Source organism: Motacilla alba, chromosome 26 (genome assembly GCF_015832195.1).
Source record: "Motacilla alba alba isolate MOTALB_02 chromosome 26, Motacilla_alba_V1.0_pri, whole genome shotgun sequence".
Lineage (NCBI taxonomy): Eukaryota > Metazoa > Chordata > Aves > Passeriformes > Motacillidae > Motacilla > Motacilla alba.
Window position 1 is genome coordinate 3,792,193 of NC_052041.1, and position 27,961 is coordinate 3,820,153.

The 27,961-nt window shown below is 48.6% G+C and overlaps 1 protein-coding gene across 4 annotated transcripts; it reads right to left on the reverse strand.

The window, feature by feature from the left end:
• Nucleotides 1-106: 106 nt before the first annotated feature.
• Nucleotides 107-27,938, reverse strand: ZC3H11A (zinc finger CCCH-type containing 11A). Of its 4 annotated transcripts, none has more exons than XM_038162226.1 (18): nt 27,836-27,937; nt 24,306-24,357; nt 22,627-22,785; nt 19,433-19,552; nt 18,302-18,425; nt 14,413-14,607; nt 13,452-13,568; nt 11,920-12,000; nt 11,567-11,677; nt 10,656-10,718; nt 10,412-10,513; nt 9,117-9,182; nt 7,432-7,926; nt 5,248-5,321; nt 4,808-5,123; nt 2,834-2,985; nt 2,289-2,353; nt 107-1,190 (listed from the first exon to the last, which is right to left on the reverse strand). In XM_038162226.1, the coding sequence occupies exons 3-18, from the start codon at nt 22,678-22,680 to the stop codon at nt 911-913; spliced, it is 2,415 nt and encodes an 804-aa protein (XP_038018154.1). In that variant the 5' UTR covers nt 22,681-22,785; nt 24,306-24,357; nt 27,836-27,937; the 3' UTR covers nt 107-910. The 4 variants fall into 4 exon arrangements, with proteins under 4 accessions (XP_038018154.1, XP_038018153.1, XP_038018156.1 ...); XM_038162225.1 differs by having other exon boundaries at nt 24,306-24,825; nt 27,836-27,905; XM_038162228.1 differs by having other exon boundaries at nt 27,816-27,897.
• Nucleotides 27,939-27,961: the final 23 nt, after the last annotated feature.

A 27,961-nucleotide genomic window follows, 5' to 3' on the forward strand; every position in this document is an offset into this window, starting at 1 on the left:
CAAACCCTCAGGATGTTCCCCCACTCATTAATTCCCAATTAACACTCAGCATTCCCGAGCTGTTTGATGCCATTCCTTAAAAAAAACCAAAAAACAAAACCCCAAGGACACGGCAGTGAGCAGCCTACCTTTAATCCCTTAAATAGAATCATACAAATATAAAATGGAAGAATAAAATATTTACAGGAAAAAAAATCATCCGAAACAAAATGAAAAAAAAAACAACCCCAAAACCCACAGGGATTCCACCCAACCCCATCTCCAAGGAGCTGGAAAAGAGGGAAGCAGCCACGGGGGAACATTCCAGGTGCTTTTGTTTTTTCCTTCCCAAAACGATCCCAGCTGGATGTGGGAGGTTCATTGCAGGGAGAAATCCTCAGAAGCCAGAGGCACTTGAAGCAATGCTCCTTTTCCCGAATTCCAGGAGGAATTCTGCCTTCCCCCATGGCAGGATCCCAGGAAAAATCCCCCAGATCACCCCGAGCCAGGCTCACCCTGGCAGGCTTTGGTCCAAAATCCTCTTTCCCTCTTTTCCCTGAATTCCCCCCAAAATCCGAGTCCATCCAGAGTTGACACAGTAACTCCAGGGTTTTTTTGGGATTTCTGTCCAGGAGGGAGCTCTGGAGATGGGCCCTGGGGTCCCTCAGGGCATTCCAAGTGCTCTGTCCTGTCCCGCGGGGGAGGAGCCGCCGGGACAAACTCAGCCCGGAATTTTGGGATAACTGAGAGCAGACTCTGCCTAATCCTAACAATCCAACTGTGCTTCCAGCTGGGCAGGATCTCCTCCACGGCCCCAACAACATTTACAGCATTTCTGTGGGGCGTCACGAGGAAATTTTCCATTTTTAGTTGGTTTTTTTTTTGGTGTCGCGTCTTTTTTTCCATTTTTTTTTTCCCAAAACCTCCCCTCTCAGCTGTCAATCATCTCCGAGAGTTCCAGCAGGAGATCATCCTCGTCCTTGCCTGGATCCAGGTCGATTTCTGCCTCCAGTTTTCCCCCGGAGATCTCCCAGATGAGCTTCTCAAAGTCGTCCTCCACCGAGAGCGCGGCCTTGGCGGCACCGGCCGAGCTCAGGCGCCGCAGCTTCAGGGGAGCCTCCAGGGAGGAGGAGGAGGAGGAGGAGGAGGAAGATCCAGACACCTCCAGCTGTGGCAGGGGATCCCCCGGGGTGCCAGGCTGCAGCTGGGGGCTGGGGAGAGTGGGGAGAAGGGAGGAGTCAGAGGGGGGTTTGGGGCTTGGGTTTTACAGGGGAGGGGATTGGGGACGGGGGGGGGATGGCTGGGATGGGTTTGGGGGGGCTGGGGTTGGGTTTGGGGAGTCCTTGATCGGTTTGGGGGGGGCTGGGGTTGGGTTTGGAGTCCTAGGTTGGTTTTGGGAAGTCCTCGATTGGTTTGTGGGGCTGGGGTTGGGTTTGGGGGGGCTGGGGTTGGGTTGGGGGAGTCCTCGATCGGTTTGGGGGGGCTGGGGTTGGGTTTGGAGTCCTGGATTGGTTTTGGGAAGTCCTCGATTGGTTTGGGGGGCTGGGGTTGGGTTTGGGGAGTCCTTGATTGGTTTGTGGGGCTGGGGTTGGGTTTGGGGAGTCCTGGGATGGGTTTGGAGGGGCTGGGGTTGGGTTTGGGAAGTCCTGGATCAGTTTGGGGAGGCTGGGGTTGGGTTTGGGGATCCTGGATTGGTTTTGGGAAGTTCAGGATCACTTTTGGAGTCTGGGATTAATTTTGGGAAGTCCTGGATCAATTCTGGCAGTTCAGGATCAGTTTTGGGGTCCTGGATCAGTTTTGAGGAGTCCAGAACCAGTTTTAGGAAGTCCAGGATCAATTTTGGGAAGTCCTGGATTGGTTTAGGAACTCCTCGATCAGTCTGGAAAGTCAGGATCAATTTTGGGGTCCAGGATCAATTCTGAGGTCCTGGATCAGTTTTGGGAAGTCCAGGACCAATTCTAGGAAGTCCAGGATCAATTCTGGGTTGTTTGGGATGAGTTTTGGCAAGTCCAGGATCAATCCTGGAGTCCTGGACCAGTTTTGGGGTGCCCAGGACCAGTTTGGGGGTGCCCAGGTCCAGTTTTGGGGGTGCCCAGGACCAGTTTTGGGGGTGCCCAGGACCAGTTTTGGGGGTGCCCAGGTGCAGCATTTGTGGAACCCCGAAGCAGCCAGGACATTAATGGCAATCAAGGGCTCCTCTGTGGGATTTTGGGCCTGACTTCCCCCAAAGCTGGGATTTCCCCCTGGCGCCCACCCCACATCCCATCCCCGGGCTCAGAGGGAAAAGGGGATTTGGGGTTTGGGGTTACCTGCTCTGGGAATTCTCCCTCCGAGGCTTGGAGCCCAGGCTGTCCTCGGGAGAAGGGGGAACAACCTGAGAAAGAGGAGCAGGACAAGGTTTAGGATCGAAAAAATCCCAAATTTCTCCTTTTCTGCTTCACCTAAAGCAGGGCATTCCTGAAATGAGGAATTTGGGGGTTTTTTTTAAAGGAATTTTTGCCTTGGGAAGGACAAAATATTCCCAAATCCCAGCAGGGAATTCTGGAGAACCTGAGAATTTTTAGGATCTAAAAAAATCCCGATTTTTAGGAGATTCTTCCTTTTGTGCTTCACCAGAAACAGGGCATTCCTGAAATGAGGAAAAATCCCAAATTTTAGGCATTCCTGAAATGAGGAATTTGGGTTTTTAAAGGATTTTTTTGCCTTGGAAAAGACAAAATCTTCCCAAATCCCAGCAGGGAATTCTGGAGATGCCTCCAAAGCAGGAACGTGCTGAGAGCTGTGAGTGAAAAGGGCTGGGAGAGCTGGAAAAATTCACTTTTCCAGAGGTTTTTTCTGGGATTTGGGGCCTCACCTTGGCCGGGGGCTCCTGGGTGTCCCCGCTGGTGGCACTGAGTGGCTTCACTGCCACCACAGCAGGGGGGTGGCCCTCGGGGCCCTTCCTCTTCAGGGGCTGCTTGGGAGGGGCTTTGGCATCCAGAGGCTTCAGGCACACCTTGGATTTGGCTGGCGTGGAGGGAACAGGAGGGGAAAATTTATCAAACCCCTTTATCAATCAAACCCCTTCCTTTATCAACCCCTTTATCAATCAAACCCCTTTATCTATCAAATCCCTTCCTTTATCAAACCCCTTTATCAAACCCCCTTATCAATCAAACCCCCTTATCAATCAAATCCCTTCCTTTATCAACCCCTTTATCAATCAAACCCCTTTATTAATCAAACCCCTTTATCAAACCCCTTTATCAATCAAACCCCTTTATCTATCAAATCCCTTCCTTTATCAAACCCCTTTATCAATCAAAGGGATAAATCCCTTTATCAATCAAATCCCTTTATCAATCAAACCCCTTTATCAATCAAACCCCTTTATCTATCAAATCCCTTCCTTTATCAAACCCCTTTATCAATCAAACCCCCTTATCAATCAAACCCCCTTATCAATCAAACCCCCTTATCAATCAAATCCCTTCCTTTATCAATCAAATCCCTTCCTTTATCAATCAAACCCCTTTATTAATCAAACCCCTTTATCAAACCCCATTATCAATCAAACCCCTTCCTTTATCAACCCCTTTATCAATCAAAGGGATAAATCCCTTTATCAATCAAATCCCTTTATCAATCAAACCCCTTTATCAAGCTCCCACCTCTGCCTCTCCTCTCGGGCAGCTGAATTCCCTAAATCCCAACCCCACAAACCATTCCCACAAACCCCAACCCCAGAACATTCCCAGGAACCCCAACCCCACACAGATCATTCCCACAAACCCCAACCCCAGCCCATCCCAGAACCCCCAGCCCCAGAAGATTCCAGAAGCCCCAGAAGATTCCACAAAGCCCCAGAAGAACATTCCAGCAGCCCCAGAAGAACATTCCAGCAGCCCCAGAAAAACATTCCAGCAGCCCCAGAAGAACATTCCAGCAGCCCCAGAAAAACATTCCAGCAGCCCCAGAATGTTCCCAAAGCCCCAGAACGTTCCCAAAGCCCCAGAGGAACGTTCCAGCAGCCCCAGAAGATTCCACAAAGCCCCAGAGGGTTCCTGAAGCCTCAGAACGTTCCACAAGCCCCAGAAGAAGATTCCTGAAGCCCCAGAAGGTTCCACAAGCCCCAGAAGGTTCCAGCAGCCCCAGAAGAACATTCCAGCAGCCCCAGAATGTTCCCAAAGCCCCAGAACATTCCAGCAGCCCCAGAAGAACATTCCAGCAGCCCCAGAAGAACATTCCAGCAGCCCCAGAAGAACATTCCACAAAGCCCCAGAAGAACATTCCAGCAGCCCCAGAAGAACATTCCCGCAGCCCCAGAAGGTTCCACAAAGCCCCAGAGGGTTCCTGAAGCCTCAGAACGTTCCACAAGCCCCAGAAGAAGATTCCCGAAGCCCCAGAAGGTTCCACAAGCCCCAGAAGGTTCCAGCAGCCCCAGAAGAACATTCCAGCAGCCCCACAAGATTCCACAAAGCCCCAGAGGGTTCCTGAAGCCTCAGAACGTTCCACAAGCCCCAGAAGAAGATTCCCGAAGCCCCAGAACATTCCAGAAGCCCCAGAAGGTTCCCGCAGCCCCAGAAGAACATTCCAGCAGCCCCAGAAGAACATTCCAGCAGCCCCAGAATGTTCCCAAAGCCCCAGAACATTCCAGCAGCCCCAGAAGAACATTCCAGCAGCCCCACAAGATTCCACAAAGCCCCAGAGGGTTCCTGAAGCCTCAGAACGTTCCACAAGCCCCAGAAGAAGATTCCTGAAGCCCCAGAAGGTTCCACAAGCCCCAGAAGGTTCCAGAAGCCCCAGAAGGTTCCAGCAGCCCCAGAAGGCTCCCGCAGGCCAGCCCCACCTCTGGCTCTCCTCTCGGGCAGCTGCGCTCCCTTCCTCCCCGGCTCCTTCTCCGGGGTTCCCCCTCCATCCTCGGGGGCTTTTCCTCCTCTCCTCCTGCCCAGCTGGGCTGGCCCCACCGCGCCCTCGGGGCTCCCCGATCCCGGGCCTTTCTCCTGGTTCTTTTCCGGGATCTTTTCCTGGTTTTTTTCCTGGGTTTCAGCTGGAACTGCCCCGGCTCCCTGCTGCAGCTTCTCCTCCTGCCGCTGCTTCTGCTGCCGCTTCTCCCACATGATTTCCTCCAGGCTCTTCACCTGAATCCCAGAATTCCCTGAATTCTGACGGGGGAAAAAAACACACCGAGAGGGTTTTTAGGGGGAAAATCCAGGGATAAAAACCTCTGGAAATGGGGGGGATTGATGAGAAATATGGAATTTTTGTTATAAATTCGCTCAGACTCACCTCAGCAGGGGCAGAGCCACTTTTGGGGGAAGGTTTGTTCAGCTCCACGATCATTTTTTCTTCTTTTCCAGGTGCTTTAAACCAAGAAAAACACAAAAAAATATTGGGTTTTGTTTTCTTGGAGGGGTTATTTCCCTATTTTGATTAACAGGAAGAAATTCCTGTAGGATATTCTCTCTCCTTCAGTCCCACCATGGAGAATATTATTATTATTATTATTATTATTATTATTATTATTATTATTATTATTATTATTATTATTATTATTATTGCTCAGAAATTGAGAAATCCTTCCCTAACAACATTCCAGAGGGGAACGGGATGGATTCCAGCACTGGGAAGATTCCACCAAACCAATCCAGGGCAGAAAAATAAAAAGAGGGAAACTGCACCACAATTCCCAGAGGGAGCAGAATTCCCAAGGGAAAGCAAAATTCCCATGGAGAAGCACAATTCCCAAGGAGAAGCAGAACTCCCAAGAGGAGCAGAATTCCCAGGGGGAAGCACAATTCCAAGGAGAAGCAGAATTCCCAAGGACAAGCACAATTCCCAGGTGGAAAACACAATTTCCAGGGGAAGCACAATTCCCAAGGAGGAACACAACTCCCAAAGGGAATCAGAATTCCCAGGGACACCCACAACTCCCACAGACACCCAGAACTCCCAAAGGGAATCAGAACTCCAAAGGACACCCAGAACTCCCAGGGACACCAAGAATTCCCAGGGCCACCCCCAGCTCCCAGGGAGAATCAGAATTCCCAAAGGGAATCAGAACTCCCAGGGACACCCAGAACTCCCAGGGGAAGCACAATTCCCAAGGACACCCAGAATTCCCAAGGACACCCACAGCTCCCAGGGAGAATCAGAACTCCCAAGGACACCCAGAACTCCCAAGGAGAATCAGAATTCCCAGGGACACCCAGAATTCCCAGGGGAAGCACAATTCCCAAGGACACCCAGAATTCCCAGGGCCACCCAGAACTCCCAAGGAGAATCAGAATTCCCAAAGGGAATCAGAACTCCCAGGGCCACCCACAACTCCCAGAATTCCCTGGGACACTCAGAATTCCCAGGACACCCACAGCTCCCAGGGAGAATCAGAACTCCCAAGGACATCCAGAACTCCCAAGGACACCCACAGCTCCCAAGGACACCCACAGCTCCCAAGGACACCCACAGCTCCCAGGGACACCCACAGCTCCCAGGGACACCCACAGCTCCCAAGGACACCCACAGCTCCCAGGGACACCCACAGCTCCCAGGGAGAATCAGAATTCCCAAAGGGAATCAGAACTCCAAAGGACACCCAGAACTCCCAGGGCCACCCCCGGCTCCCAGGGCCACTGAGAACTCCCCAAGGAGAATCAGAACTCCCAAGGACACCCAGAATTCCCAGGGAGAATCAAAACTCCCAAGGACATCCAGAATTCCCAGGGACACCCACAACTCCCAGGGGAAGCAAAACTCCCAAGGACACCCAGAACTCCCTGGGACACCCAGAATTCCCAGGGCCATGCCCCGCTCCCAGGAACACCCACAGCTCCCCAAGGAGAATCAGAACTCCCAAGGACATCCAGAACTCCCAGGGATACCCAGAACTCCCAGGGAGAATCAGAATTCCCAAAGGGAATCAGAACTCCCAGGGCCACCCACAACTCCCAGAATTCCCAGGGACACTCAGAATTCCCAGGGACACCCACAACTCCCAAGGACACCCACAACTCCCAAGGACACCCACAGCTCCCAGGGAGAATCAGAATTCCCAAGGACACCCAGCTCTCCCAGGGCCACCCCCGGCTCCCAGGGAGAATCAGAATTCTCAGGGCCACCCCCGGCTCTCCCAGGGCCACCCTCTGCTCCCAGGGACACCCAGAACTCCCAGGGCCACCCCCTGGCTCCCAGGGCCACCCCCAGCCCCCCAGGCCACCCAGAACTCCCAAGGCCACCCCCAGCCCCCAGGGCCACCCCCCCGGCTCTCCCAGGGCCACTCCCGGCTCCCAGGGCCACCGCCAGCTCTCCCAGGGCCACCCAAACTCCCAGGGCCACCCAAACTCCCAGGGCCACCCCCAGCTCTCCCAGGGAGAATCAGAATTCCCAAGGACACCCAGAACTCCCAGGGCCACCCAGAACTCCCAGGGCCACCCCCAGCCCCCAGGGCCACCCCCAGCCCCGGGCGGCGCTCACCCAGCAGCCGGGTGACACGCAGCAGCCTGCGGCCCCTCAGGGCGGCCGGGGCCGGCCCGGGCGCTGCGGGCACGTTCTCCCCGCTCTGCTGCAGCCTCAGCGCCTTCTCCCTCTTGATCTCCTCCAGGGTTTTGATCCGAACTTCTCCGGCTCCCTTGGCTCTCGCGGCCTCTGCCAGCTGCGCCCTGCCCGCCCCGGCCGGAGCGGGAATGTTCTGTTTCCTGGGATCCGCCTCGTTTTTGGCCCTGCTGCCGAATTCCTCGGGTTTTTCCTTCTCCTCTCCCAACCTTTTGTGGTTTTTCTCCACCAGGGCTCCCGTCAGGGGTTTGCTGCGGGCAGCAGGGCAGGGTTTCGACGCTGAATTCGGATCTTCGGCTTTCCTTCCTTCCGCCGGGGTTTTGCCTGGGGGGTCTCCCCTCCTCTGGTTGGCTCTTTCCAGGCGGATCTCCTCCAGGGTTTTCACCCGGATCTCCTCGATGGGTTTGGCAGCTTTGTCTGAGGGCACAAAAATCCCAAGCCAGGAATGAAAGAGAGATCAAAGAGAGGGAAAAGTCTCCAGAATTCCTCCCGGCGCTGAGGGAGTTTGGGATTGAGGGCTCTCAGTGCTCCATGGGTTGAAAGGGCTTTTGGGATCATCCAGGGGCACGTTCCCCTATCCCAGGCTGCTCCAACCCGGCCTGGGACGCTCCAGGGATGCGGCAGCCACGGATTCTGGGGGGATTTGCAGGCTGGGAATGAGCCTGGAGCCCTGAAATTGGGAATTTTTACAGAATCCTGGGATGGGTTGGGTTGGAAGGGATCCTCCAATCCCATGGGCAGGGACAGCTCCCACCATCCCAGGCTGCCTTTTACCCATTTGATCCTTTTTATTCACTCTCCAACCTGGCCTGGGACACTCCAGGGATGGAGCAGCCACAGCTCCTCTGGGAATTCCATCCCAGCTCCTCCCAGGGAAGGATTTATTCCCAAAATCCCACCCAAAGCAGCCCAGGGAATGCTGGAACGGGCTGGGTTGGAAGGGATCCTCCAGTTCCATGGGCAGGGACAGCTCCTAGGCTGCCTTTTTATCCATTTTATCCTTTTTATCCATTTTATTCACTGTCCAACCTGGCCCAGGGCACTTCCAGAGATGGGGCAGCCACAAATAAACCAGAAATTTGCAGGCTGGGAATGAGCCTGGAGCCCTGAAATTGGGATTTTTATGGAATCCTGGAATGGGTTGGGTTGGAAGGGATCCTCCAGTTCCACGGGCAGGGACAGCTCCCACTACCCCAGGGTGTCATTTGATCTTTTTTTTCCTTTTTATTCACTTTATCCACTCTCCAACCTGGCCGGGGACACTCCAGGGATGGGGCAGCCACGGATTCTCTGGGAATTCCATCCCAGATCCCATCCAGCCCCTCCATCTGCAGCCACTCCCCTCATCCTGTCCCTCCACTCTTGGGAAGATTCCCTCTCCACTTTCCTGCAGTTCCCTTCAGGCCACAAGGAGATCACCCCCAAATTCCTCCTCCTCAGGCTGAGAAATCCCAATTCCCTGAACAATCAACTTCTCCCCCTCCTTTAAACCTCTTGGATTTGGAAAATCAGAGGCAGTCATCCTTTAAAATGAATAATTTAGGGCTGCACGGGGCTCTTGGGAAGGAAGAAAACCAAGAGGGAAAATTTCAAATGTAATTTTTTACCTGTCTCAGTGCTGCCCTGCTCAGAGGGCAGCCCCAGCCTCTCCTTCAGGGACTTCAGGACTTGAACTGCAAAAAAAGAAGAGAAAACATTGAAAAAAAGTGGCGAAAATCCCAATTTTGGGTGGGAAATGAGACAGGAGAGCACCTCAGTGGGACTCAGAGTGACCCCGAACCTCAATCAATGTGCAAAGAGAGGGAGGAGAAAGGAGGAGCAGAAAACCCCAAAGGGAAAAGCTGGACAGAAAACCCCAAAGGGAAAAGCTGGACAGAGAATCCCAAAGATAAAAAGCTGGACAGAAAAGCCCAAAGGGAAAAGCTGGACAGGAAAGCTGGACAGAAAACCCCAACCAGATAATTCCAAGGGAAAAGCTGGACAGAAAAGCCCAAAGGGAAAACCTGGACAGGAAACCCCAAAGACAAAAAGGTGGACAGGGAATCCCAAGCAGATAATTCCAAGGGAAGAGCTGGACAGAAATCCCAAAGGGAAAAGCTGGACAGGAAACCCCAAGGGAAAAGCTGGACAGAAAATCCCAAAGAAAAAAAAGGTGGACAGAAAACCCCAGAGGGAAAAGCTGGACAAAAATCCCAAAGGGAAAAGCTGGACAGGAAATCCCAACCAGATAATTCCAAGGGAAGAGCTGGACAGAAATCCCAAAGGGAAAAGCTGGACAGGAAATCCCAAAGGGAAAAGCTGGACAGGAAATCCCAAAGGGAAAAGCTGGACAGATAATTCCAAAGGGAAAAGCTGGACAGGGAATCCCAAAGGGAAAAGCTGGACAGGGAATCCCAAAGGGAAAAGCTGGACAGAAAACCCCAAAGGGAAAAGCTGGACAGGGAATCCCAAAGGGAAAAGCTGGACAGAAGAGCTGGACAGATAATTCCAAAGGGAAAAGCTGGACAGGGAATCCCAACCAGATAATTCCAAGGGAAGAGCTGGACAGAAACCCCAAAGGGAAAAGCTGGACAGAAAACCCCAAGGGAAAAGCTGGACAGAAAACCCCAAAGATAAAAAGCTGGACAGAAAATCCCAAAGGGAAAAGCTGGACAGAAAAGCTGGACAGAAAACCCCAAGGGAAAAGCTGGACAGAAAACCCCAAAGATAAAAAGCTGGACAGAAAATCCCAAAGGGAAAAGCTGGACAGATAATTCCAAAGGGAAAAGCTGGACAGATAATCCCAAAGGGAAAAGCTGGACAGGGAATCCCAAAGGGAAAAGCTGGACAGAAATCCCAAGCAGATAATTCCCAGGGAAGAGCTGGACAGCAATCCCAGGCGGGAATTCCATCGGGTTCGTACCTGGGCCCCTTTTCGGGGCCTTTTCGGAGTTCTCCTGCAGCTCCGCCTTCCTCCCCAGCCTGTCGGCGACGCTCCTCCTCAGGGGAAGGAAAGTTTTGCCACCTTCCAAAGACACAGAAGGAGAAACTCTTTCAGGAAATCCCTCGGCAGGAAGCCGAGTCCTCCCAGAGGGATCTGTGAGGGTTTTTAGCTGCTGACAGAATTTTTGCTGGTTTGATGTAAATATCCCACAAAAAGCTCTCACCCGCGAGGGTTTTCCTCTTCCCCAGCCTGTCAGGAAGGTTCAGCTGGATCACAGGGTCCTCCCCTAAAACAAGGAATCATTTCAGTGCACCAAAAAATCCCTTTATCCCCCCCCAAAAATGCCATTTTCGGGCTGCCAAAGGCCAGGAATTAAAGAAGGAGCGGGAGGGAAATCGGTTGAATGAGAGAATTTGCAAAATGGAATCCGAACCAAACCCAGCAGCTACAAAAAATCCCAATTATTCCACCACGACCTTTAAACTTCAAATCAGGAAAGGCAGCTCAGGGTTAATAAAGAGAATTAACAGGGGGTTAAGTGGATTTGGGAGAGTTCAGGGGGTTTGAAGTGGAGTTTTAGGGGTTTAAAGTGGAGTTGAGAGAATTCAAGGGGTTTTAAGTGGCATTTAAGGGGGTTTTAAGTGGAGCTTAAGGGGTTTTAAGTGGAACCCAAAGGGTTGAGGTGGAGTTGAGAGGGTTTTAAGTGGAGTTGAGAGGGTTTTAAGTGGAGTTTAAGGGGTTTTAAGTGGAGTTTGGAGTTGAGAGAATTCAAGGGGTTTTAAGTGGCATTCAAGGGGGTTTTAAGTGGAGCTTAAGGGGTTTTAAGTGGAACCCGAGGGGTTGAGGTAGAATTAGGAGAGTTTTAAGTGGAGCTTAAAGTGGAGTTGAGAGGGTTTTAAGTGGAGTTGAGAGGGTTCGAGGGGTTTTAAGTGGAGCTCAAGGGGGTTTTAAGTGGCATTTAAGGGGGTTTTAAGTGGAGCTTAAGGGGTTTTAAGTGGAGCTTAAGGGGTTTTAAGTGGAGTTGAGGGAGTTAATTAAGCAATTAAGCATCTGAGGATTGTTAAGGTAATTATTCTAATGATCAGCGATTGGATTTCGGGGCTGTGGGATGGGAATTTTGGGATTTGGGATTACCTTCCTTGGAGGAGAGGGTCACAGTTCTGAGCACAGTCCTGACATTTTCCTTCTCTGGCACAGGAATGCTCCGGGCTTGGAGAGGATCCACAGCCACTCCCGAAGGACCTTCTGCATGGAAAAAAACACGGAAAAATCAGAGTATTTCGGAATTTTCCTTGGAATTCCAAGTGGGAAAAGCAGCTGCCACATGCCAGCGTAGCCCCCCTAAAAAAAAAACTGAGTTTGTCCCTTCAGGATGTCCCAATTTGCAAAAAAATAAAACGAATTCCTTGCAAATGATCCAAGGAAAATCGGGATTAAAGGCGAGGAAGGCAGAAGGGTAAGGAGGGATTTTCGGGGTATGAACTCACCACCTTGTTTTTTGGCTTTTTCCTTGAGCTTCTTCAGTTTGATCTCTTCCAAGGTTTTTATTCCAAAGTTTAAGTTGTCATCTGGAAGCACAGAACGGTTCGGGAAACTGAGGCAAAGGCTTCCCAGCAGATTGGGAATAAACCCTCTCAAAGCCCCCCGGGAGTTCAACAGCCCCGGAACCGGAGGGATTCTGGAAAACTTGGCAGCTTTTCCACCCTCCGAGGGAAAAGGCACCCTTGGAGCACAAAGGGACGGACAGGGAATAAAGATCCCCGAATTCCTCGCACCCGGATCTCCACCGCGCCTGAAGGGGATTTTCACACATTTCAACCCCGCTTAAAACCCCCTGAAACTCCTCCTAAACTCCACTTAAACTGCTGAAACTCCACTGCTGAACTCCATTTCAACCCCACTTAAACCCCACTGAAACTGCTGAAACTCCACTGCTGAACTCCATTTCAACCCCACTTAAAACCCCTTGGACTCCACTTAAAACCCCCTTAAACTCTACTTAAAACCCCCTTGAGCGCCACTTACAACCCTCTTAAACTCTCCCAACTCCACTTAACCCCCTCTCAACTCCACTTTAAACCCTCTCAACTCCACCTCCACCCCTCGGGCTCCACTTAAAACCCCTTAAGCTCCACTTAAAACCCTCTCAACTCCACTTCAAGCTCCACTTAAAACTCTCTCAACTCCACCTAAAACCCCTCGGGCTCCACTTAAAACCCCTTAAGCTCCACTTAAAACCCCTCTCAACTCCACTTCAAACTCCTTAAATTCCACTTATAACTCTCTCAACTCCACTTTAAGCTCCACTGAAAACCCTCTCAACTCTCTCAACTCCAAACTCCACTTAAAACCCCTTAAACTCCACTTAAAACCCTCTCAATTCCACTTAAAACTCTCTCAACTCCACCTCAACCCCTTGGGTTCCACTTAAAACCCCTTGAGCTCCACTTAAAACCCCCTTAAATACCACTTAAAACCCCTTGAATTCTCTCAAGTCCAAACTCCACTTAAAACCCCCTCAAACTCCACTTAAAACCCCCTCAAACTCCACTTAAAACCCCCTCAAACTCCACTTAAAACCCCCTCAAACTCCACTTAAAACCCCCTCAAACTCCACTTTAAGCTCCACTTAAAACTCTCTCAACTCCACCTCAACCCCTTGGGTTCCACTTCAAACCCCTTAAGCTCCACTTAAAACCCCCTTAAATACCACTTAAAACCCCTTGAATTCTCTCAACTCCACTTCAAACTCCACTTAAAACCCTCTCAACTCCCCTTAAAACCCCTCTTTTGTTTTACTTCAGATTTCTCTTGTTTTACTTCAGATTTCTCTTGTTTCATTTCAGATTTCTCTTGTTTCATTTCAGATTTCTCTTGTTTCATTTCAGATTTCTCTTGTTTCATTTCAGATTTCTCTTGTTTCATTTCAGATTTCTCTTGTTTCATTTCAGATTTCTCTTGCTTCATTTCAGATTTCTCTTGTTTTTACCCCCCAGTCTCTCCCCGCAGCCCTGGGTACCTGGCTTGGCTCCGGGGTTGGCTTTCCTGGTGGAAATCACCCTCAGGCCGTTGTGGCTCTCCGGGGGTGGCGGCTGGAGCGGGGTTTTGGTTTCTTCTCCTTCTTCAGAAAGTTGGTCTGGAAGGGAAAATCAAACCCAAAATGAAATTATTTCCAGAGGAGGGATGTAGCAAAAAAAATTTTACCTTTTCGTGGTTAAAAAAAAATATATTTATCACTCTTTTGTGCAGCTTAAACCCCAAATGTGATTTCTGTGTGGACTGAAAGCAGAAATATTTGAGATAAACTGAAGATTTCTCTTCAGTTTCATCTTTTGGTGGTTTAATATTTCAACAAAATAAAATATTTTAGCAGTCTTTACTTTGGCTTAAACCCCCAATTTTGTGACTTCTATATGGATTTAAAGCAGAAATATTTGAGATAAGCTCAAGATTCCTCACCAAATCATTTCATCTTTTGGTGGTTTAACATTTCAACAAAAAAAGAATATTTTTCACTCTTTTGTGCGGCCTAAACCCCAAATGTTGTGATTTCTGTATGGATTGAAAGCAGAAATATTTGAGATAAACTGAAGATTTCTCACCAAAAACGTTTCATCTTTTGGTGCTTTAACATTTCAACAACAACAAAAAAATTGTCACTCCTTACTGTGGCTTAAACCCCGAATGTTGTGATCTCTGTGTGGATTGAAGCAGAAATATCTGAGATAAACCCAAGATTCCTCACCATCATCATCTTCATCATCATCTTTTGGTGGTTTAACATTTCAACAAAAAAAAATAAATTATCAGTCTTTACTATGGCTTAAACCCCGAATGTTGTGATTTCTGTGTGGATTGAAAGCAGAAATATTTGAGAAAAAATAAAATTTTTCACTCTGTTGTGCGGCTTAAACCGCGAATGCTGTGATTTCTGTGTGGATTGAAGCAGAACTATCTGAAATAAACCCAAGGCTCCTCACCATCATCATCCTCGTCGTCGTCGGCCGCGTTGATGACGAGCGGCGGGTGCGTGGGGCTGGGCACGTTCTCGGAGCTCTCCACCTTCATCACCCCCCGCAGCTGCGGGCAGGGGTTGGACGGCGCCGACAGCTTGCTCTGCTGCAGCTGCAGCTTCAGCTCGTCCTCGGCGGCCTCGGGGGGGCTGGGGAGAGTGGCTGGGGAGGAAAAATATCCCAATTGATACCCCAAAAGCTGGGGATTTGGGAGCAGAACGCTGCTGGGTTCAGGGCTGTGTGCCACAGACATGAAGGGGTTAAAGGAGAAGGGGAAGGGACCTGGAAAAGCAAAAATCACCAAGGAAAAAAGCAAAAATCACAGAGCAAGGAGAAAAAATTGAAAATTAGAATTTTGCTCCTTTCCCCTGACTGCAAAGTTCCCTTTCAGGATGTGGGGCTGGAAAAAAAACCTCAAATGTGACTCAGAAATGCCAAATTTTTAGCCCAAATGTTGAGAATTTGAGAGCAGAACGCTGCTGGGTTCAGGGCTGTGTGCCACAGCCATGAAGGGGTTAAAGGAGAAGGGGAAGGGACCTGGAAAAGGAAAAATCACCAAGGAAAAGAAGCAAAAATCACCAAGCATAAAAACCCCAAAAATCACAGAGCAAGGAAAAAAATTAGAATTCTGCTCCTTTCCCCTGACTGCAAAGCTCCTTTCAGGATATGGGGCTGGGAAGGAAAAATATCCCAAATTTTTACCCCAAATGCTGTAAATTTGAGAACACTGCTGGGTTCAGGGCTGTGTGCCACAGCCATGAAGGGGTTAAAGGAGAAGGGGAAGGGACCTGGAAAAGCAAAAATCACAAGGGAAAAAACCCCAAAAATCACAGAGTAAGGAGGGAAAAAAAATTCGAATTTTGCTCCTTTCCCCTGACTGCAAAGCTCCTTTCAGGATGTGGGGCTGGGGATGAAAAAAATCCCACATTTTTAGCCCAAATGTTGAGAATTTGAGAGCAGAATGCTGCTGGATTCAGTTCCACAGCCATGAAGGGGTTAAAGGAGATGGGGAAGGGACCTGGAAAAGCAAAAATCACCAAGGAAAAGAAGCAAAAATCATCAAGCAAAAGAACCCCAAAAATCACAGAGTAAGGAGAAAAAAAAATTCGAATTTTGCTCCTTTCCCCTGACTGCAAAGCTCCTTTCAGGAAGAGTGGCTGGAGGAAAAATATCCCAATTGATACCCTAAAAGCTGGGAATTTGGGAGCAGAACGCTGCTGGGTTCAGGGCTGTGTGCCACAGCTATGAAGGGGTTAAAGGAGAAGGGGAAGGGACCTGGAAAAGCAAAAATCACCAAGGAAAAAAGCAAAAATCACAGAGCAAGGAAAAAAATTGAAAATTAGAATTTTGCTCCTTTCCCCTGACTGCAAAGTTCCCTTTCAGGAAGTGGAGCTGGAAAAAAAACCTCAAATGTGACTCAGAAATGCCAAATTTTTAGCCCAAATGTTGAGAATTTGAGAGCAGAACGCTGCTGGATTCAGGGCTGTGTGCCACAGCCATGAAGGGGTTAAAGGAGAAGGGGAAGGGACCTGGAAAAGCAAAAATCACCAAGGAAAAGAAGCAAAAATCATCAAGGAAAAGAAGCAAAAATCACCAAGCATAAAAACCCCAAAAATCACAGAGCAAGGAAAAAAATTAGAATTCTGCTCCTTTCCCCTGACTGCAAAGCTCCTTTCAGGATGTGGGGCTGGGGAGGAAAAATATCCCAAATTTTTAGCCCAAATGTTGAGAATTTGAGAGCAGAACGCTGCTGGGTTCAGGGCTGTGTGCCACAGCCATGAAGGGGTTAAAGGAGAAGGGGAAGGGACCTGGAAAAGCAAAAATCACCAGGAAAAAAATTAAAATCATCAAGGGAAAAAACCCCAAAAATCACCAAGGAAAAGAAGCAAAAATTCGAATTTTGCTCCTTTCCTCTGACTGCAAAGCTCCTTTCAGGAAGAGGGGCTAGGAGGAAAAATATCCCAATTGATACCCTAAAAGCTGGGAATTTGGGAGCAGAACGCTGCTGGGTTCAGGGCTGTGTGCCACAGACATGAAGGGGTTAAAGGAGAAGGGGAAGGGACCTGGAAAAGCAAAAATCACCAAGGAAAAGAAGCAAAAATCACCAAGCATAAAAACCCCAAAAATCACAGAGCAAGGAAAAAAATTAGAATTCTGCTCCTTTCCCCTGACTGCAAAGCTCCTTTCAGGATGTGGGGCTGGGGAGGAAAAAAATCCCACATTTTTAGCCCAAATGTTGAGAATTTGAGAGCAGAACGCTGCTGGGTTCAGGGCTGTGTGCCACAGCCATGAACGGGTTAAAGGAGATGGGGAAGGGACCTGGAAAAGCAAAAATCATCAAGGAAAAAAAAAGCAAAAATCACAGAGTAAGGAGAAAAAAATTAGAATTTTGCTCCTTTCCCCTGACTGCAAAGCTCCTTTCAGGATGTGGGGCTGGGGATGAAAAAAATCCCACATTTTTAGCCCAAATGTTGAGAATTTGAGAGCAGAATGCTGCTGGGTTCAGTTCCACAACCATGAAGGGGTTAAAGGAGATGGGGAAGGGACCTGGAAAAGCAAAAATCATCAAGGAAAAGAAGCAAAAATCATCAAGCATAAAAACCCCAAAAATCACAGAGCAAGGAAAAAAAATTAGAATTCTGCTCCTTTCCCCTGACTGCAAAGCTCCTTTCAGGATGTGGGGCTGGGGAGGAAAAATATTCCAAATTTTTAGCCCAAATGTTGAGAATTTGAGAGCAGAACGCTGCTGGATTCAGGGCTGTGTGCCACAGCCATGAAGGGGTTAAAGGAGATGGGGAAGGGACCTGGAAAAGCAAAAATCATCAAGGGAAAAAATTAAAAATCATCAAGGAAAAAAAACCCAAAAATCACCAAGGAAAAGAAGCAAAAATCATCAAGGAAAAAAACCCCAAAAATCACAGAGTAAGGAGAAAAAAAAATTAGAATTTCGCTCCTTTTCCCTGACTGCAAAGCTCCTTTCAGGAAGAGGGGCTGGGGAGGAAAAATATCCCAATTGATACCCTAAATGTTGAAAATTTAAGAACAGAACATTCCTAGATTCAGTGCTGTAGGTGGAAAATTCACTTTTGCTGGGGGGAAGGAAGATCACATCCAGGTAATTTTTTTGGGATATCCAGCAGGAATTCTTGGGATATCCAGCAGGAATTTCTGGGATACTCAGCAGGAATTTCTGGGATACCCAGCAGGAATTTTTGGGATACCCAGCAGGAATTCTTGGGATATTTAGCACGAATCTTTGGGATATTCAGCACGAATCTTTGGGATATCCAGCATGAATTCTTGGGATATCCAGCATGAATTCTCGGGATACCCAGCATGAATTCTCGGGATACCCAGCATGAATTCTCGGGATACCCAGCATGAATTCTCGGGATATTTTGAGGAAGAAGGAAGTGGAAAATTCACTTTTGCTGGGGGGAAGGAAGATCACATCCAGGTAATTTTTTTGGGATATTCACCATGAATTTTTGGGATATCCAGCAGGAATTTCTGGGATACTCAGCACGAACCTTTGGGATATTCAGCACGAACCTTTGGGATATTCAGCAGGAATTCTTGAGATATCCAGCACGAATCTTTGGGATATCCAGCATGAATCTTTGGGATATCCAGCAGGAATTCTTGGGATATTCAGCACGAATCTTTGGGATATCCAGCAGGAATTCTTGGGATATTCAGCACGAATCTTTGGGATATTCAGCACGAATCTTTGGGATATTCAGCACGAATTCTTGGGATACTCAGCACGAATTCTTGGGATATCCAGCATGAATTTTTGGGATACCCAGCAGGAATTTTTGGGCTATTTTGAGGAAGAAGGAAGTGGCAAACTCACTTTTGCTGGGGGGAAGGAAGAGCCCGTCCACGTATCTGCCCTTGGTGTGGTGGAAAGCGCAGTTGTGCTTCTGGCAGCCCCCGGGCTGGTTCTCCCAGTAGCAGGCGATCTCACTCCGCTTTTTCTGGGGAAAAAGAACAAATCCAAGCTCAAAATATTTGTGGGAAAAAACCCCACAAATTCAAGCTGGAAATGAGAGTGGGAAATGGGATTTAGCTGGGTTTTTCCCAAGCGTTCGGCAGGTCAGGGTCACTGAGATAAATTAATACAAAATGCAGAAAAATGGGATTATTCACAGGGAAAATGTCAATTTTCAGATTGCAATTGCTGGTGAAATCCACCGGAATTCATCCTGCAGAGCTTGAGCTCCTTCCCATGGCTTTTATTTCTCCCTACCCTGGACAATTCCAAGAGCTCAGGATAAAAATTTTGGGGAGAATTCCATCTCTCAGCAATTCCAAGAGCTCAGGATGAAAAATTTGGGGAGAGCTCAGGATGAAAAATCCAGGGAGAAATTCCAGCTCCCAGGAATTCCAAGAGCTCAGGATAAAAAAATTCAGGAAGAATTCCAAGAGCTCAGGATAAAAAAATTCAGGGAGAAATTCCAGCTCAAGAATTCCAAGAGCTCAGGATAAAACACTTAGGGAAAAATTCCAGCTCTCAGCAATTCCAAGAGCTCAGGATAAAAAATGTGGAGAAATTCCAGCTCAGGATAAAAAATTTGGAGAAATTCCAGCTCCCAGGAATTCCAAGAGCTCAGGATGAAATATTCAGGAAGAATTCCAAGAGCTCAGGATGAAAATTTGGGAGAAATTCCAGCTCCCAGGAATTCCAAGAGCTCAGTATAAAAAATTCAGGAAGAATTCCAAGAGCTCAGGATAAAAAATGTGGGGAAATTCCAGCTCCCAGGAATTCCCACCACATTTAAAGAGTGGGATCTGGCAAAAAAAATTTAGGGAAAAGCATCGTTTAACACAAACATTTCCTGCTGAAAAACACCTTAAAAATGATTTTTTTTCCTCTTTCCTGGCAACCAAAGTCTCTGCTGGGAAAGGGTATTTATCCCCCACGTGCCTGGGGTGCCGTGCAGGGATTTTTGGGGTGCCGAGGGGGTTTTTTGGGGGCGCTCACATCGATCTCCATGTGCCTGAACCTGCAGACATTGCGGAAGCAGCGGCCCTCCTGCCACAGCGTGCACACGGTCTCGCTGCCCAGCGCCGCCTCGCAGTGCCGGAAGGAGCACGAGTCACCCTGGAGGGACAGAAAGCAGCAAACGGGGGAAACGGTCAGATCCAGGAGAAACAGGGGAAAAACAGCCTCAGGAGAAACGGGGAAACGGTCAGATCCAGGAGAAACAGGGGAAAAACAGCCTCAGGAGAAATGGGGAAACGGTCAGATCCAGGAGAAACGGGGGAAACGGTCAGATCCAGGAGAAACAGGGGAAAAACAGCCTCAGGAGAAACGGGGGAAACGGTCAGATTCAGGAGAAATGGGGGAAAAACAGCCTCAGGAGAAACGGGGGAACGGTCAGATCCAGGAGAAACAGGGGCAACAACTTCAGGAGAAACAGGGAAAAACAGCTTCAGGAGAAACGGGGGAAAACAGCTTCAGGAGAAACGGGGCAAAACAGCTTCAGGAGAAACGGGGGAAACGGTCAGATTCAGGAGAAACAGGGGAAAAACAGCCTCAGGAGAAACAGGGAAAAACAGCTTCAGGAGAAATGGGGGAAAACGGTCAGATTCAGGAGAAACAGGGGAAACGGTCAGATCCAGGAGAAATGGGGGAAACGGTCAGATCCAGGAGAAACAGGGGAAAAACAGCTTCAGGAGAAACGGGGGAAACGGTCAGATTCAGGAGAAACGGGGGCAACAACTTCAGGAGAAACGGGGAAAAACAGCTTCAGGAGAAACGGGGGCAACAACTTCAGGAGAAACAGGGAAAAACAGCTTCAGGAGAAACGGGGGAAAACAGCCTCAGGAGAAACGGGGGAAAACAGCCTCAGGAGAAACGGGGGAAAACAGCCTCAGGAGAAACGGGGGAAATGGTCAGATCCAGGAGAAACAGGGGAAACGGTCAGATTCAGGAGAAACAGGGGCAACAACTTCAGGAGAAACGGGGAAAAACAGCTTCAGGAGAAACGGGGGAAACGGTCAGATTCAGGAGAAACAGGGGAAAAACAGCCTCAGGAGAAATGGGGGAAAATGGTCAGATTCAGGAGAAACAGGGGAAAACAGCCAGCCTCAAGAGAAATGGGGGGAAACAGCTTCAGGAGAAACAGAAGTGAGGAGGAGTTCCACAGGTTAAAATGGGGGGAAAACGGTCAGCTTCAGGAGAAACGGGAGTGAGGAGGAGTTCCACAGGTTAAAATGGGATGGGAACAGTCAGCCTCAGGAGAAATGGGGGAAAACAGCTTCAGGAGAAACGGGGGAAAACAGTCAGCCTCAGGAGAAACAGGGGAAAACGGTCAGATTCAGGAGAAATGGGGGAAAACAGCTTCAGGAGAAACGGGGAAAAACAGCTTCAGGAGAAACGGGGGAAACGGTCAGATTCAGGAGAAACGGGAGTGAGGAGGAGTACCACAGGTTAAAATGGGATGGGAACAGTCAGCCTCAGGAGAAACGGGGGTGGGAAGGAGTTCTAGAGGTTAAAATGGGGGGAAAACAGCCAGCTTCAGGAGAAACGGGGGTGGGAAGGAGTTCCACAGGTTAAAATGGGGGGAAAACAGTCAGCCTCAGGAGAAACGGGGGGGAAACAGCTTCAGGAGAAACGGGGGAAACTGTCAGCTTCAGGAGAAATGGGGGAAACTGTCAGCTTCAGGAGAAACGGGAGTGAGGAGGAGTACCACAGGTTAAAATGGGATGGGAACAGTCAGCCTCAGGAGAAATGGGGGAAAACAGCTTCAGGAGAAACGGGGGAAAAACAGCCTCAGGAGAAATGGGGAAAAAACAGCCTCAGGAGAAACGGGGGAAAAACAGCCTCAGGAGAAACGGGGGGAAATGGTCAGATCCAGGAGAAACAGGGGAAAAACAGCCTCAGGAGAAACGGGGGTGAGGAGGAGTTCTAGAGGTTAAAATGGGATGGGAACAGTCAGCTTCAGGAGAAATGGGGGAAAACAGCCTCAGGAGAAACGGGGGAAAACAGTCAGCCTCAGGAGAAACAGGGGAAAAACAGCCTCAGGAGAAATGGGGGAAACGGTCAGATTCAGGAGAAACAGGAGTGAGGAGGAGTACCACAGGTTAAAATGGGATGGGAACAGTCAGCCTCAGGAGAAATGGGGGAAAACAGCTTCAGGAGAAACGGGGGAAAAACAGCCTCAGGAGAAACAGGGGAAACGGTCAGATCCAGGAGAAACAGGGGAAAAACAGCTTCAGGAGAAACGGGGGAAACGGTCAGATCCAGGAGAAACAGGGGAAAAACAGCTTCAGGAGAAACGGGGGAAAAACAGCTTCAGGAGAAACGGGGGAAAAACAGCTTCAGGAGAAACGGGGGAAACGGTCAGATTCAGGAGAAACAGGGGAAAAACAGCTTCAGGAGAAACGGGGGAAACGGTCAGATTCAGGAGAAACAGGAGTGAGGAGGAGTACCACAGGTTAAAATGGGATGGGAAAACAGTCAGCTTCAGGAGAAACCGGGGGGAAAACAGCCTCAGGAGAAACAGGAGTGAGGAGGAGTTCCACAGGTTAAAATGGGGGGAAAAGAGTCAGCTTCAGGAGAAACCAGGGAAAACAGCTTCAGGAGAAACGGGGATGGGGAGGAGTTCTAGAGGTTAAAATGGGATGGGAACAGTCAGCTTCAGGAGAAATGAGGGTGGGGAGGAGTTCCACAGGTTAAAATGGGATGGGGAAGGATGGGGTTAAAGTGGATGGGAAAGGATGGGGTTGAAATGGGAGGGGAAAGAATATGGAGTAAAAATGGGATGGGAAAAGCAGAGAGGTTAAAAAATAACTGGTGCTGGAAAGGAAGAGCACACAGGTTAAGAGATGGGATGGGAACAGTCAGCCTCAGGAGAAACGGGGATGGGGAGGAGTTCCACAGGTTAAAATGGGATGGGAAAAGCACAGGGGTAAAAGTGGGATGGGGAAAGGATATGGGGTAAAAATGGGATGGGAAAAGCAGAGAGATTAAAAAAGAAATGGTGCTGCAAAGGAAGAGCACACAGCTTAAAAATGGGATGGGAAAAGCACAGGTTAAAAACAAAAGGGTTGGAAAAGGAAATCACCCAGCTCAAAAACCCCAGATTTCAGAGCTGGGAGCTGAACAATGACCTGAAAATTAATAATTAATCAATAATTAATCAATAACTGGTTTCCTCAGGCCGGGCTCACCTTGTTGCAGGTGGAGTAGAAGTAGAAGTAGCAGTCGTCGCCCTGGCTGGACATGCTGAGGGAGGATCCTGGCTCCTGCTCTGCTCCTCAGCCCGGCCAGAGCCACCTCTCCAAGGCCTCTCCTGGCTAAGCTCTGACAGCTTCTTTTTAAAAGTAACCCTAAAAGGAAAAATTGGGGTTTTTAGAGCAGGTTCCCGTGGATTGATTGGGGTTTGGAAGGAGGGAATGAGGTGAAAGCAGCTGGGTGTAGAGATGAAGAGGAATTTGTTGAGAATTTTGGTTTTTTTAATGAATTTTTAGGGAGGTTTGGGCAAAAGCACAGCATAAATTGGAATTAGTGAGCTTAATTAACAGCTCCGGGTCTTGAGGTAGAGAAAAATGGGGACTGAAAAAATGAGGGGGGGACTCAAAAGAGAGGGACCCCAAAAACCGGGTCTGAGTTCCCAGTGATGCAAGGATATTTTAATAATAAATCAAATAAATAGTTTAGTTAATTATCTTGTATTATTTCATATTATACCGTTAATACACATCCAAGGGGATTTTTCCCTGATCCCAGGGGGATTTTTTCCCCCATCCCATTCCCCACTCCCAGGGAATTTTTTCCCTGATCCCAAAAGATTTTTCCTCTAATCCCAGGGGACTTTTTTCCCCTGAATTCCAGGGGGATTTTTCCCCCAATCCCAGTTTTTTTCCCTGATTTTCCCCAATCCCAGGGTACTTTTCCCCCAAATCCCAGGGGGATTTCTCCCCCAGTCTCAGGGGGATTTTTTCCTCCAATCCCAGAGATTTTCCCCGATTTTCCCCCGATCCCAGGGGGATTTTCCCCCTGATTTTCCCTCGATCCCCAGGGCATTATTTCCCTGATTTTCCCCCGATCCCAGGGCATTATTTTCCCCAATCCCAGGGGGATTTTTTCCCTGATTTTCCCCCAATCCCAGGCGGATTTTCCCCCGATCCCAGGGGCATTTTCCCCCGATTTTCCCCCAATCCCAGGGCATTATTTCCCCCAATCCCAGGAGGATTTTTCCCCTGATTTTCCCCCAATCCCAGGGGGATTTTTCCCCTGATTTTCCCCCGATCCCAGGGGGATTTTTCCCCTGATTTTCCCCCCATCCCAGGGGGATTTTCCCCCGATCTTTCCCCAGTCCCAGGGGGATTTTCCCCCACCCTAGGGGGATTTTTTCCCCAATCCCAGGGCATTATTTTCCCCCAATCCCAGGGGGATTTTTCCCCTGATTTTCCCCCGATCCCAGGGGGATTTTTCCCCTGATTTTCCCCCCATCCCAGGGGGATTTTCCCCCGATCTTTCCCCAGTCCCAGGGGGATTTTCCCCCACCCTAGGGGGATTTTTTCCCCAATCCCAGGGCATTATTTCCCCCCAATCCCAGGGGGATTTTTCCCCTGATTTTCCCCCGATCCCAGGGGGATTTTTTCCCCTGATCCCAGGGGGATTTTCCCCTGATTTTCCCCCGATCCCAGGGGGATTTTCCCCTGATCCCAGGGGGATTTCTCCCTGATTTTCCCCCAATCCCAGGGGCATTTTTCCCTGATTTTCCCCCAATCCCAGGGCATTATTTCCCCCAATCCCAGGGGGATTTTTCCCCTGATTTTCCCCCAATCCCAGGGGGATTCTCCCCTGATTTCCCCCACCCCAGGGCACTATGGATCTCACCCACCTGGCCTCGCTGAGCACAGGCTCTGATCTTCCCAGCCATGCAGCTCCCTCTCCTGTAGGCCGAAGGAGTCCGTGAATGAATAACAGAGGGGCAGAAAGAATTTTTGAATTTTGCCTTTTTTTTTTTTTTGGTTTTGCTTTTTTTTTTTTTCCTCCTGACAATTCCAAGGGAACCTCTCAGCCAACAACTCCAAACTCTGAGGTGCTCTCAGAACACTCTGACAACTACTGGAGGAATGAGTCCGTGGCAAATCTGGCACGCTGGAGACAGCCAGGGGTATTTTAGCTCTTCCAATAAAAAAACCACCAAAAAAACCATAAAAAAACCAAAAAAAAAAGAAAAAAAATCCCCAGCGCCTTTTTTTTTTTTTTAAAGATGAACTCAGGATTCAAAGTGGCTGCAAAAATGAGGCTCCATCTTCCACAGCTGGGGAAATTCCTAATTTTTTTTTTTTTAATTTTGTTTTTTTAATGATTTAATTCAGTGAGTTGCAATTTGGCGTCTTCTGAGAGTTCTTCACCTATTGAGAAAACACAAAAACCTTCCCCCGTTTTTATCACCTGTATGACAACCCCCAAAAAAAAACCCCAAATTTGAGTGCACAAACCCCAAAAACGCATTTATGGACACCCCAAAGGAGGCAGGGACAGCAGGACGAGGAGAAAAACAGCCAAAAAATCGGAATTTTGGCCACTCAAAGCCTGACTGGGGGGAAATTGGATTATTTGGGGACACGGGGACAAAGCCACCCCGGGGGCTTTGGGAGTTTGGGGCAGGAATTCCGTGGGTTTTCCAGCAAATATCCCGATTTTTGCCATCTGTGCTGTTCCCTCGGCGTTCACCCAGCCCAGCTCCAGCTGAAAATTGATTTTATTCGTGGGTTTTTTTTTTTTTTCCATTTGAATTTTTGGGTATATCTTCTAAAAAAATCTGATTTTTTTTTAAGGTTCTTTTCCACGCAGGAGCTCAAATGCAAATAAAATCAATTTTAGCTTCTGTGCAAAGCATTTCTGATTCTTTGGGGAGGAAAAAACTCAATAAAATTATTTTTACATTTTTAGAAGAATTGGAACTTTTTACTCACACCGAGCCAATTCTGTCAATTTTCCCAGGGTGTTTTTTTTTTTAATTTTGGCCAGGGAATTTTCCCAAATCTAAAATAAAGAGAGGCAAAGCTGGGTTCTCATTTGAATGATTGACAAAGGGAATAAAAGAGGATTCAAGCGCAGGGCTCCCTGCTGCTCTTCCATCTCCACGGGGTTCAATTCATTTTTGGAGGTTGAAAATCAGATTTTTTTCCAGGGAATTTACTCCTAAAAACTCCTTCTGCTGGAAGTTCAGGTTCCCCCAGTGCTCTTGGGAGTTATAATTCAAATTTCAAGCCTGAATTCTTCATTTTGTTGAAGTCAACACTGAAATGCTGGCGGGGAAGGGGGAGAAAAGCAGAAATTCCAAGCCAAAGCAGGAGGAATTCCCTGGAATTTCCTTTCCTGGGGGATTTTCCACACCTAAAATGCAACATTCCCACATCCACCAACCCCTGGGGGGAGAGAAAATCCCTGCAGGGATGAAATGAAACGAAATCAGCTTTTTCCTTTCCATCTTTTGCAGATTTCTGCTGACTCTGAAGCTTGTTTAAAAAAAAAATAAACTGGAATAAAACCTTGAGAATGAACAATAACAAAAGGGAAATCAACAAAACCTCCCCCCAAAACCCCCTCCGAGGGCTGAGCGCCATCAAGGAGATTTAATTATTCAAAAAGGTCATCAAAAAGATGTTTTTGTGGGATTTTTAAAGGCAGTAAATCAAAAAATAATGGGAATAAAAAGGAGTAACTCTGGTGCACTCAGCAGGACTGGGATGAATTCAAGCTCGAGAGGATTTGAAATGGGTTTTTTTTTTGGTCCAGAATTGATGAAAATGTTCGTGAAGTTCATTAAATGCAGGAAAGCTTTGGCAGTAAAATGTTTGTAAAAAAAAAATATTTAAAAAAATCAAAAACCAGGCCCAAAAAAATAAAAACAACACAACTTTTTTTTTCTTTTTAAAGGGAAAATTCTTGGATTTCCAAGCTCAAAGTTCCCGGGCAAAGCCTCTCCTGCTGCTTCAGCTGGGCCTCAAATCCCCCGGGTGATTCCCCTCCTGCTGACCAGGTAAAGCAGCAAGAATTCCACATTTTAACCCCTTTTTTTGCCTTTTTTTTGCCATTTTTGGCCATTTTTTAGCCATTTTTAATCTCTCCTCCAGCTTTTCCTCCTCAGGAACCGACCCCAAACCAAAGGAAGCTGCTCCACCCACTCCTGGATAAAACAACAACCATTCAACAAAATTTATTTGAATTCTTTTTGTATTTTTGAGCTCAACCCCAAAGCCTGGCAGCGATTTCCTGTGACAACTCCTCCCCCTCACGGGAATCTTTCCTTAAATCCTAAAAAAAATTGGATTTTGCCTGGATTTCACCTCGGGAAAATGGGATTGGAGCTGGGAAGCGCCAGCAGCAGGAAGTTTTAGCTGGAAAACTCTTCCTGCTCTGCTTCAGCTGCGCCCAAATTCAACCCCAAAATCCTTTCTGCCCCAGGAAATTCCCTTTATTTATTTCTGGTTTTTACAGCCAAAGAAAGCCGGGTTTTATTTAGGAAATGAGAATGCTGGGAATAACCTGGAGGCTCTGATTTCTGCAACGACAACAACCAAAATCTCCTTTTGGCGTTTTCACCACAAAAAAAAAAGATGTCAGAAAGCAAAAAACCTTTAAAAAACAAGAAAAAAAATCACGGATTCGCGTTGTTTTAACAACCTCCGGGAGGAATAACTTTAAAAAATAAAAAATAAACACAAAAATTCACGGATTTGCGTTTTTTTTAACAAGCTCAGGGGATAATAAGTTTAAAAAATAAGAAAATAAACCCAAAATTTCACGGATTTGCGTTGTTTTTAACAAGCTCAGGGAATAATAAGTTTAAAAAATAAGGAAATAACCCCAAAATTTCTCGGATTCGCGTTGTTTTTAACAAGCTCCGGGAGGAATTCAGCCCGGCTGCATCCAGAGTTACTCAGCTCCTGAAGTTCCTTTAGGAATGAGCAGCAATGAGGTGACTACGTTAGAAATGCCCCTCAGACGCGGTGCTACAACAGGGAAAAAAAAGGAGATTTGACCTGAAAATGAGGAGATTTAGAGAATCCCTGAGCTGGGAGCGCCGCTCTGGGGAGGGGACGGGCGCTGAGGAAAGGCCTCGGGCCTAACCGGGCACGCAGCTCCCCCTCCCCAGAGCCCCGTGGGAGCAAACCCACCTCACCCCGGCTCCATTCCGGCTAATCCCGGTTTTATTCCCCCCTGATCCCGCCTTTATTCCGCATTAATTCGCCCCTCAGCGTCGCCCTCCCGCCGCGGGGACAGCGCGGGGGACGCGCGGCCTTGCGGAGGAGCCGGGGCCGGGCCAGCACCGCCCCCCGCCCGTTCCTCCCCATCTCCCACCAGCCGCCGCGGGGCTCCGAAGCGTTCTATTTACGGTCGCTCAGGGAGTTTTACCGAGCCCCCGGGGGCCGCCGTGCCGCTGTCGCCGCGCTCCGCCGGGGCCGCCGCCGCCGCCGTGTCCCCGGTGCCCGGCTCAAAGATGGCGCCCGGCGCGCGCGCAGCCTCAGCGCGCCCGCGGCC